The sequence below is a fragment of the Trichosurus vulpecula genome, chromosome 8, assembly GCF_011100635.1.
Source record: "Trichosurus vulpecula isolate mTriVul1 chromosome 8, mTriVul1.pri, whole genome shotgun sequence".
Taxonomy (NCBI): domain Eukaryota; kingdom Metazoa; phylum Chordata; class Mammalia; order Diprotodontia; family Phalangeridae; genus Trichosurus; species Trichosurus vulpecula.
The window spans coordinates 137,065,614-137,077,805 of record NC_050580.1 but is presented as its reverse complement, the minus strand read 5'-3'; the positions used below and the strand labels follow the sequence as shown (position 1 = coordinate 137,077,805).

The window sequence follows — 12,192 nt, the reverse complement described above, 5'->3', positions numbered from 1 at the left end:
TTTCCATATTGGGATGGAGATGCAGAAGCACAAAAAGCAGAGAGGTTATCCTAAAACTGTCCCGAGGAAACGTAATTCAAACTGTGGGATAGTGGAAAGAGTGCTAGATGTGGGTGTCGAGGGATCTGAATTCGAGTTCTGACTGACGTTTCCTAGCTGTGGGATCACCTAACCTTTCTGCGCCTCTATTTAGTCATCTGTAAAATGGGGCTAATCCCACTTCCGTGCCCTCCTTACAATGTGTTTCTGGGAAACGCGCTTTGTACGCCTCGAAGCGCGATATCACTGAGTTTTTATTACACACCTGGTTCTCTTCCATCTCCAGGTCGTACTTTTCCTTCATCCTCAGGAGCTCTTCCTCCAGCCTGCGACGCAGCTGGTCCAACTCTTGGACCTCTCGGTGCAGGGACTCCACTTCGAGCTGGCAGAGCCTCTTTTCCTCCTCCGCCTCCTGCCGACACTCCTGCCCCAGCCTCACCTTGTCCTCCAGCTCGCGCACCTTGTCCTGGTACAACTGGAAAGTTTCCTGCCAGGATTCGGACACCAGGAGGGCGTAGCTGTCGTGCACCTCCTGCAGATCGAGCTGGGGCTCCCGGGGCGGCTGGCGCGCGCGGAATCGCATGGAGAAGGTGGACACCTGCTCCCGCAGCTCCCGCACGTCCCGCGCGTGCCCCTCCAGCAGGCGCTGGTGCTCGTCCTGCAGGCGGCCCAGCAGCGCTTCCAGGGCCGCCCGGGAGCCCAGGGCCTCCTTCAGCTGCTGCCGCTCCGCGTCCAGCTCGGCGTCCAGCTGGCCCCGGACCGCGCGCGCCTCCCCGCTCAGCCTCCGCAGCTCCTGCAGCTCGTGCCACAGGCTGTCCCGCTCCCCCTCGGCCAGGGACTTGTCCCAGCTAAGCTCCTCCAGCTGCCGCCTCAGGCTGCTCACCTCCGCCTGGTAGCGCCCCTGCCATGCCGCCCACCAGTCCTCTTCCCCTCTCCGGTTATGCAGCTCGTCCAAGAGCTGCTGGTTCTCCTGCTCCAGCTGCCTCACCCGGGACACATACTCGTAGAGGCGGGCATTGAGTTCCTGAAGCTGAGCTTTCTCATCTCCCCCCAGCAGCCTCCAGTGTAGCATCTTGGCTTCGTTTTTGGCGGGCGGTGGAAATTCGGGATGAGAGCTGTCCCCCTCCTGTCCAAGACTTGACCCCTCCCCCCACTTCTCCCCTAGCAGCGGAGGTGACGATCCTGCAGCTCCCGAGTCCTGCCGACTCTGGGACTACAGCTGGGGAGTCAACATGACATAACGGAGGACTGGGTGGGGTTCGGTGAGGGGCCGGCAGGGAGCGGTCTCCTTGGCCAGGGTCTCCATCCAATAGCAGCTCCGGACGAACCCGGACCACTACAGCCGAACAGCGCCCTCTGCGGGAATGACCCACCACTAAGACTACGAGCCCCATTTCAGAACTTTTCGCTTTATTTCTAACATCTGTAAGCAGTGGAATGGGTTTCAACCCAGAACAAAATCCCATTAAGTAGTGGAGAGTGAAAGAAGATTGGGGGTGGGGGCGGGTGGCAGAGAAACTGGCCTCCTGTTGGCGACACATATAAACACACCAAGAACAACCATCTCATCTAAGGCCATTACACCAGACTTGGTGAGTCTAATTCTGGACCTCGGAATCAGGAAGACCCAGGTAGTAAGTAGCAGAGCCAAGATTCAAACACTTTGGACACGTATTTAGTGCTCTTACACCTCTACCAGCTGAAGCAGTGAATAGTGAATAGAGAGACTTCCTTTCCTGTCTTCCTTAACTCTATGCAGTCTAGCTTCCGACCTCATCGTTCAACCAAAGCGCTGCTCTCTCCTAAGTTACCAATGATCTCTTAATTGCCAAATCTAATGGCTTTTTCTCAATCTGCATCCTTCACCTCTCCGCAGCCCCTGATCCTGTCGATCATTCCCTTCTTGGTATTCTCTTCTCTCTTGATTTTCACGTCACTGCTCTCCTGGTTTTCTCCCTACCTCACCTCTCCTCTGTCTCCTTTGTTGGATCTTCATCCTCATCACACCTGCTAAAGGTGAAGGTTCTCTAAGACTCTATCCCCAGCCCTCTTCTCCCTTTCTACTATATTACATGCACTTAGTAATCTCATGGGCTCCCACGGTTTCAGTTGTCATTTATATTCTGCTCTCAGAGCTACTTAAACAGCCCTAACTTCTCTTCTGATCTCTAGTCTCACCTCTCCAACTGCCTTTTAGACATTCTCCAATTGAATGTCTCATAAACCTCTTAAATTCAGAATGTCCAAAACTGAACTCATTATCTTTTCCCAAAATCCTCCCCTCTTCCTAAATTTCCTATTACTGTACAGTGTACCACCATTCTCCAAGTCACCCTGGCTTGCAACCTAGGTATCATCCTTGACTCTTCCCTCTCTTACATTCTCCCTTTACTTCCCCCACACCACCCCCATATCCAATAAGTGGTCAAGTTCTGCTGTTCTTACCCTTACATTATCTCTCATATATGCCCCCTACTCTCCCTAGACAGTGCCACAGCCCTGGTGCAGGCCCTCATTACCACATGCCAGGATTATTACAATAGTCTGCTGGTTGTATATTTGCCTCAAGCTTCTCTCCACTCCAATCCGCCTCCCACTCATCTGTCAAATCCATTCTTAAAACACAAATCTGATCATATCACTCCCCTATTCAATAAGGTCCAGTGGCTCCCTACCACCTCTAGGATAAAATGTAAAATCCTCTTTGGGGCTTTCAAAGCCTTTCATAACCTAGCCACTTTCTACCTTTCCAATCTTCTTACACTGTACATCTTTTCCATATACTCTGTGATCCAGTGATACTTATCTCTTTGATGTTCCCCAAACAAGACATTTATCTCCCAACTCTGGACATTTTCACTGGCTGTCCTCTATGCCTAGAAGATTCTCCCTTATTTCCATCTCCTAGTTTATCTAGCTTTCTTTAAGTCTCAGCTAAAGTCTTACCTTCTGCAAGAAGCATTTCCAGTTCTCCTGAATCTTAGTGCCTTCTCTCTGGGATTACCCCTTGATTGTATACCTTGATTGTAGACAGTTGTTTGCATGTTGTCTCTAATGTTAGACCATGAGCTACTTTAAAGCAAAGGCTGTTTTTTGTCTTTTGTTGTATCCCCAATGTTTATTCCAGTGCCTGCCACATACATAATAGATGCTAATTCATAATATAATAATGGTTAATAAATGCTAGCCGATTGACTCTCAGCCAGGAAAATCTGAGTTCAGATTTTTCCTGATATATACTGGATATGTAACCCTGGACTAATCATTTGACCTCTCAGTTTCTAGGTGATTCTTTAAGACTATAAGTTACAATGAATGCAATGGAATAATATTGTGCTGTAAGGAATTATGAAGGTGATGGTTTCAGAGAAATATGGGGAGATTTGTATGAACTGATACAAATTGAAGGGAGAAGAACCAGGAGCACAATTTATACAATGACATAGTGGAGGCTGAAGCATAGTTTCTTCTCTTTCCTTTCTTGCTTCCTTCTTTCCTCCTTCCTTCCTTCCTTTCTTTCTTTCTTTTTTCCTTTCTCTTCTTTTCTTCCTTCCTTCCTCTTATTTTTTGACATAGTTAAATATATATATATATATATATATATATATATATATGTTATGGATTTTTTTTGCCTTCTCAGTGGATGGGGAGGTTAAGGGATAGAGACAATTTGGAACAAAAATTAAAAGAAGATTGAATTTTTAAAAAGACTAAAAGTTACAGAGAATGTGTCAACCTGAATTAGTCGAGGCAATGTAGTCATCTAGGAATTCCTTTTACAAATGAAATAAAAAGTCCAGGTGTTGTCCTGATCCCTACATTGTACTATCATGCTTAGTTGAGTTAGAGATTCCTTTCACTTACCCTGCTTGATGTGAACAAAACCACAACATCAAAGTTCCTTAACCTCTTTAACAAGCACTCCTGAACAAAGAAGCGATAGTCCTAAGATATACATTTACAGATACAACTTTCACTGAACCTGTAGTACAGATTCATGATAGATTCTCATGAGGTATTTTAAGAACATGGCCATGGCATGTAAAACTTGCTTTACCATTTCCCTTCCTAAATGGGAAAAGTCCTACTAAAGCACAGTAACTCAAAGATACTGGAAAATACTTCCTAGGGACTGGACTGTAGCCATACTGCTTCTCTCTCTTGCAAGGTCTCTCTCGAGTCCTTTCCCTCATTCCCTTTGCTTCTGTGTCTATGTCTGCAGTGTTACAAATGTTCAGTTTTACCTATATTTGTAAGGGTTGATTGTCTTTCCTACTGTAGCAGCCTACATGAGGATGAACATATCGGAGCAAACTCCCAGTACAAGTGACTATTCCTGGTCCCTCCTTGTCTCTGCAGCTGCTGAGCTACCTTCTTTGTTGTTCTAGAATGTTGATGTTATCCTAGTCTTAGTTTCTTGAATCTTCCAAAACTAGAAGAAAGCGTCTGACATAAACGTACCCATTTCCCACAACTTTCCTTCCCTTCTACTCATTGAGCTATCCAAGTTTCCTTCTCTGCTTTCCTGATATTTCTTATGGCTAATCCTAAAACACAATGTGATAATAGAAAGAACTCTGGGCTTGGCCTCAAAAGACTTGGGTTTGAGTTCCTACTTGGCCATTTACTAACAAGGTTTTCTTGAGAAACTCATTTAGCTTCTCTGAAATCTAGTTTCTTTATCTGTAAAATCTGAATATTAATATTTATACTGTCTTTCTTACAAGGATTTTTATGAGGACCCAATGAGATAATGATTAGTACTTACAGTGGTGGAGAATATCCATTAATATTACTTTTTACAACCTGACATGAGATCCCATGAACATTGGTCATTGGGGTCCTACAGTCCCTGACATGCCCAAGAGAATACAGAAAAGACCAGAAGGTATTATCAAGCTGTTGCTGACCTTGGATCCAGAGTTTATTATCATCCTTTCTTTTGATATCCTCTGTTTCTAAGGCTTTAGGTAGTTTTCAACACTATCTGATATCCACATTTTTCTAGAGACACATAGAGCACAGCATAAACTCTATGGTAACATGAATTCCAACAGCATCAGTGCTCTTCCCTGAAAAGTTCTCACCTACCTCTCTTTGCCTCCTTTCAGCAAAGCAATTTCTACAGCTTTTGTGTAAGATCCATTTTATAAGATCATAAGATTTAGAGTAAAATGAATCTTGAGGGTCATATGATGTGCAACTAGATTGCAAAGTAGATAAAGCACTGGACCTGGAGTCAGAAAGACAGGAGTTCAAATCTGGCCTCAGATGCTCAATACTAGCTGTGTGATCTGGATTAAGTCTGCCCTAGTTCCTCATCTAATAATAGCATCTACCTCTAAAGGTGCTGTAAAAATAAAATGAGATAGTTTTCATGAAGTGATGTGCAAACCTTAAAGCTCTATATAAATGCTATCGTCATAAATATAACAATTATTATTCTTAGATCATAGCTTTAGAGCCGGATGCAACCTTAGAAGTCATCTAGGCCACCCTTCTCATTTTGTAAACTGAGGCCCAGTGAGATCAAAGCACTTGCTCAAGGCGGTACAGGCAGTAAGAATCAGTTCTCTATAAGAACACCAGTTTAGCTTTGCCAGATCTTACATACTTCCTATAGGCAACCTCAGAGTGGGAGAAAGTCTAGTGCCTTCGTTAGGCCTGTTAGGAGCAGCTGCAGCCAGCTTTTTTCCCAAAGCTCTACTTCCCCACCTCCCTGTTTTATGGCAACTGATGTCTGGTCCCTGATGAACCCCTTTCTGATCTAGGAACCCCTGGAACATAGAAGGGAATAGTAGTGTCATCTTGTTGCAGTGCAGCCTAAGTTGGTCCAAAGAAACTCTTGAAAATATCACAGTATTTAACATGTTCATTTTCTTTTCCAAAGACATTATTATGAAACACAAATAGCCCCAGTGTAGGGAGAATAGAACATTTTCTGCATTAGCCCACCTGACAGCCTCCTTACATAAGAGGCTCAGTGTCCCAGCTATCAGTAAGTGTGGAGGGGTATTATAGAAGGTATTCTGTGAAAACAAATTTGCTCTTTTGACAGCCTTCTGTCTCCTCCCACCACACCATTCTATCTTATCCATACCTCTGTATAGCTATTGTTAGGGGAAATTCTTCTGATGTTTAAAGCTTATATTTCGTCTTATTTTCAACATTTTCACCAACTAGAGAGGTGACCTGAGTTATCTCCCTTCTCCCTCTTTCTTCATCTGTTGTCTTTCCTGTCTTTTCCCTTCTTTCTCCCTTTGCCTCTCTGTCTTGTCTCTTTCTAAGATGACTTCAGACCGTGACTCTCCAGAGAAATTTTCTACATCCACCCTGACCACCCTCATAGGTTGGTGATGCCTCCACCCCTATAGTTTCCTCCTCTGATTGATGAGTTCTTCCCTGGAACCTCCATTTAAGGAAAGACCCATGCCACCCATGCTTCTAACTTGGCTCAGTCCTGACTTTCCAGACTTTTCTACCTTGCTGATGCTTTTCAGTTCCCTTCTATGTGTATTCTCTGCCTCCCTCCCCCCTGCTGAGCCCTTTTTAGGGCTGCTTATCTACCTCTGGTGTCCACCTCTCACCCAACTCTCACCTGTGACTCCACGAAGCTGTAGCATGCACAGTGGCCACCCACATAAAAGCATCTTGGCAGATGAACTAAACCAGGTTGAGGGTAACATCAAACATGCATCAAACCCTCAGTCAAATGAGGCGATGTCTACCCAAGCACGTGAAGAGTTATCCCAGAGGAATAGATTAAGGAGAACAATTTGTTCCAACAGCCATGAAGGTGGACTGAAGTGGGCACCATGTAACATTTAGAGTTTGGTCAGACGTGAAAGACCCAAAAGTCATCCACTGCATCCTGGGCCATAGCCAGTTGTCCTGACTTTTGTCTTGCCACTGGACTTTGATGACTCTGGAAGTGAGAGTAAGGCTGATGACTTGTACAGCTCTGCCTCACTTAAATCCAATTCATACACAAGTCAAGATATCACCCTGTGATATCATTGGTCCTCTTTGAAAACAGAGGACAAATAATTTTGTATTCCCAGCACCTGACACATAGTAAAAGCTTCATAAATGCTTTATTTATTCTAATGCCTAATGCCTAACCTTTAAGCCTCTATTTTTCTTCCCTTTGGGTTCCTTCTTGTTTTTCCTAATATAAAAATAACAACCACTGCTAAACCCAAGAGGGCTGAGGTGCTTTGCCCTCTCTTCCTCTAAGGGGCCCTTCTCAGCTCTTGGATCAGGTTCGGAATCCTGATAACATAAAAAATTCAGGCTCTTTTATATAGCACTCTTTGGCCTTTTATGTCTCTATTCTTGAGTCCTGGGGAAAATGACTTAAACCTTAGGTTTTGAATGATGTATAGGGTCTCCCCAAAATGGAGGTGAATAGAAAGATACTCAATTATACAAAGTAGATAAGGTATAGGACAGCTATTTATTTTCTCTACACAAAAAAAATAAGAAAGACAAATTCAAGGCAAATATTGGCAAAAACTAAAAACAGGAAGCAATAATTTGTAATTATACAGTAACTACTATAACTACTGTATAATCTCCCAAGAGGTCAGCACTTGTGCAAATGTAAAGAGGTTTTAGAGACTGTCAAATAGGCATTTTACGTTTCACCTTGGTTCTGTACTGTCCAAACAATTCCTGCCAGTTCCATGTGAGTGGAATACAAGATTGTGAAAGTTTCCCTATGAATAACTCAGGCAGGGTGATACTCAAATAGTACAAATTTAGTTAGGATGTGGACCTCACTAGGCCTAAGTTTCGTTTTCCTGTAAATCATATGATTTCGGGGAAATCAGGTGATACTCCCCTCTCCCCCTCCCCTAGCCTACTTACAAACCACCATCTTAACATTAAAGTTTCCCTATAAGGTAATTCTGTAGTTTCTGTGCTGGTATTGGGTAAAACTTATTCCTGGTTAGATTGTGAGGCCACCTGTCCCTGCAAATGGGGACAGGGGTCCAGCCTCTGGGGTGGGATTTCTTAGAATTGTTTGTACAAGGATATATATCCCCTTGCTTGCCTTCTCTCCCCGCCTCTCTTCACTGCTATCTCTGCCCTGGTAGTGAGAGATGCCCAATTCTCGAGACTTGATCAAATAAAGCTTCTGTTGTTTTTGTTCTGCCTTGAGAAACCGAGACATCTCTGTTTTTTTTTACTTGAGCCAGTGGTCTTTTGTCCCACACACATGTGTTCTGGAAAGTCAGCCTAAGGTTTGGGCATATCATCTAGTAGCTAGAGTCTAGCTAGTTGTCTTCTCCCCCAAGAAATGCTATGTAAATGAAGAGAAGGCATTCCTAAAACAACTAAGGATTTCTGAGTCTCTCAGTCTAACAAGAGGGCCTCCAAGGCTGTAAGTATCCATCTTTGGATCATTTATTGGTCACCTAGTCAGACAAAAAGAAACACAAAACAAATGAGGCAGCTGAGACTCCAAGATCCAGTTTCAAGTTCACCCACTTGAGACACATGCCCTGGCTGCTGTTTTCTTACAGCCACAATATGTCTGGAGAGAAAGGAAAGGCAGCATCCTACCCCTACGTTATAGTAGAGTTTCTAACCATGCGTCCTGTGGAGTCAAAGAATGGGAGAGACAGAAGGTATAGTGACTGGTTCATAACCAGTTCTATCCAATGAAGCTTTGACAAAGCCTCCTCTGCCTTCAGCCATCGGGAGTGAGGCATTTACTGTGTCATCCCTAAGCTACAAATCCTGCAGAGGTGAGCACAGGCTTTCCCAGAAATTTCCTAGATGCTATGGGATGGCTTCTGCAGCCCCATCCTCACACATACTCCACGGAATACAACCTCTTCCGAAGTGAGAAGAGTTGTTATATTTGTGTAGAACTTTATAATTTACAAAGTGGCCTTTATCTTTTTATGTTATTTCATTTGAATCTCACAACAATTCTGTGAGTGGGGCAAGTATTTTATCCATTTTATAGTATGAGAAAATGAAGCTTTGATAAATTAGCAACTTTCCCCAAATTGTCCAGGTAATAATTGGTAGAGTTGGGACTAGAATCCACTCGTCTGACTCCTATGCTAGTATTATATCCACCTCTCTGTGATACCATTTGTATTTGTGAGACAGTCTTTTTTAAATTTTAGAACTTCAGAGAAGTCTTTTCTCTTTAGGATAACTAGACAGGCATCCTTTTTCTGATAATCCAAAATTGAGAAGTAGGAAAACACTGTCATTTTTACCCAGTTCCAATTTCCTGCCTTTATGCTCTAGCAAATGTAAGGTGGCCTGGCAGGGGAGGCCTCACATCCAGGCTGACCTGCCTCCAAGTCCTACCTTTGATACATAGTGGCTGTTTGGTTCTGGACATATCCTTTAATCTCTCAGTGCCCTCTGCAACTCTCATTGACTACAAGTGCAGAAAAAGTGCCAGTGTTCACTGAAAAAGGAGTTCCTTCACCCAGGAATGCCAGTGAAATCTCAGGTTGAGACCCTATCCCTTTTTACAAGTAATAACACTCTCAGTCAATCAACAAGCATTTATTGTATCCACATAACATATATTTAATAATGTATAGAGATCTATTGTTAATTATATCTTTGCTCATAAAGATTTTGTAAAGATGTGATGGGAGGCATAGATAGGCTATTATTGATGTTCACACAGTGGCTTTTTATGGATAGTAATATAATCTGTGATTCCATTCCTTCGGTATCATTTTCTTCCTGAGATACAGTTATGTTGTAAAAGGATCACTTAATCCTTTCAAGATTGTGTAGCCTCCAGCACAGATTTCCTCTGTGTGTCCTCGGTCTAGTCCAGTCATTCTTTCTGACTTCAGCTTCTAAAATGAAATTTCTATTTACTCACTAGCACACCAGGAAAAGCAGTGTTAGATGGTAGCCAAGAATAATTGCCACAAGAGTGAGCCTGGGTTCAGGAATCCAGTATACACCTCGGAAGGAAGCCAGACGAATGGTTATACTTAGATGAGGCCTTTTACCAAATCACTTAATTCATCTCTTACTACTGTGCTACATCTTCACTCATAGCTGAGTATGTTTTGCAAGGGCTGTGATTGAATCCTAGGTAAAGAGAGAAACTAAGTTTACTTTGCAAAAGGGACTTAGACGTGAGCCCTTTTACCGTTATTTCCATACCTGTAGTAAACCTGCTCTTTATTAATGCTTTGGGATTTTGATAGTTGTAGGGTATTGGAAAACCACTGGAAAGACAAAAAGATTCTGTTGTTTATAGGGAATACTTTTGGGTTGGGTCAATGATCTGTAGAGATTATTACTAGATAGAAGTCCCCAAAACTGAAGTTAGCCCAAGTACTCCGCTGGCCCTTACATGAAAAATACTTTTTGTCTAAATTATGATATGTATACAGTTGAATAGTCTATAAACCTGTGTATGTGTATATATATACACACACATTTATATATAATATGTATATACACATGTGTATAGGGCAGATTATAATTTCAGTTCTTTAGAGATTGTGGTATTTCGTGATTTGTAAACACAGTTTTACCAGGAGTACAATGGTATTAGTAAAGTCAATTTTTGTTTCAGAGACATCTTAGAATTCTCAAAAGCACTATAGAGTTTCTTAGATTCAATCCAGCCCCATAGATAAATAGTGGTAGGGAAAATAGTTACAATGTACTGATATTATACAACACATTATTAAAGTTTAAAATTGCTCTGAAACTATTATATTACTTATAATATGTGTGTGTGTGTGTGTGATATAATATGTGACAGGCACTGATCAGACAATGATCTGGGCCCAGAATTGAATTGAAGGCTGAACATAGGTTGAATTGCCTCTGGTAAATTATACAGTGCTTTTAGGAGTTCTAAGCTATCTCTGACACAAAACCTCATTTTTGTCAACACCACTGTACTCTTGGTAATGCTGTGTGATTATGAATCATGGGAAAATAACACAATCTCCAAGGAATTGAAGTTGCAAACTGCACCAATGGAGAAGTTACCAACAATGGAGGGGAGAGCTATGAGTTCACAGATCCATGGGAGTATTAAAGTATACATGAGTTATCTGTTAAATTAATTTCTGCTAAGTGTAACATTTGGGGTAAACTGCACATGCGCTTTGTGGGAATACTGGGTGATATTTTAAATTCTACGGGAACAATTGCAGTTCACACCTGGCTCATTTCCTGAAGGATAGGGTATCACCGTAACATTAACAAGCAAGATAGTGCAATTTATAATTTTGTCCACCAGGTGGCGAGCGGCTCCATCCACTAGCCTGGTGTTTTTGTCAGTTTTATCGCAAACACAAAGTCTCCCCTCTGGACACATTCACAAGCAGCCCAGCCCTGACAAGCCATGCTGTTTCCAAGAGCTGGGCAAAGGGAACCTCACACTGACCCAGGGCCTGAATGAATCTACGGTTCAATATAAAATATGGTTCAAGATTATTAAAATATGCAAATTTCTATGGCACTAGCTCCCACCCTACATCTGGGAAATTTCCTGCTCTCTGTCAGCTCTCTGTATTGATTCACAGGTAATCAACTTCTCTTTGGGCCCATGGTTTATTAAACGTGATAAAACAAAACTGCCCCCAAACCATAAAGCATATCACAAGTGTAGTACTCCAATTCACCAAGTCCTCTACAAACCTCTTTCCCCTTAGCCTCTTGTTTCTTTGGGGCGCCCAGAAACAGCCCCACAGCATGTACTCCCATGGGTTGTGGAAGGAATTCATGAAGGGGATTTCCTCTTTGGGACCCCTCTTGGTATCAGGCATTATAAACATTCAAAAGCAGGGGAAGTATAGGGAGGAATGTTAGTAAATAAAGCCTGTCCTTTCGAGTCTTCTTCAAATTTCAGTTGCTTCAGAAAACCAGAGTGGGGCCAGGGGAGGTTTCTTTAGCCCCAAGGACAGTCAAACTGACCTCATAGCCAATTTCTTATGGCTCTTCCACCTAGACTCATAGGATCTCATGCTGGAGTGATGGTAAAATTGAGAATCTGAACTGCGATGCTATCATGGATAGTGAATATCAGGTTTCCATAATTTTCCAATCTGCTTATGTCAAATATTTGGACAAAATACCTTTAAAGTCTATGTTAGGACTTGGACTTGGTAGTTTGTGTGATAAAGAGTAATCGTATCT

General features: G+C 42.7%; 1 protein-coding gene across 1 annotated transcript in view; it reads right to left on the bottom strand.

Annotated features, from left to right (window-relative positions):
• SYNM (synemin) overlaps positions 1–1,242 on the bottom strand; it is a 42,258-nt gene extending 41,016 nt beyond the window's left edge. Inside the window, exon 1 of the mRNA XM_036735643.1 lies at positions 305–1,242. Within this exon, the coding sequence (XP_036591538.1) occupies positions 305–1,111 (807 nt within the window). The 5' untranslated portion in view covers positions 1,112–1,242. The remainder of the gene's footprint in view (positions 1–304) is intronic.
• Positions 1,243–12,192: the final 10,950 nt, after the last annotated feature.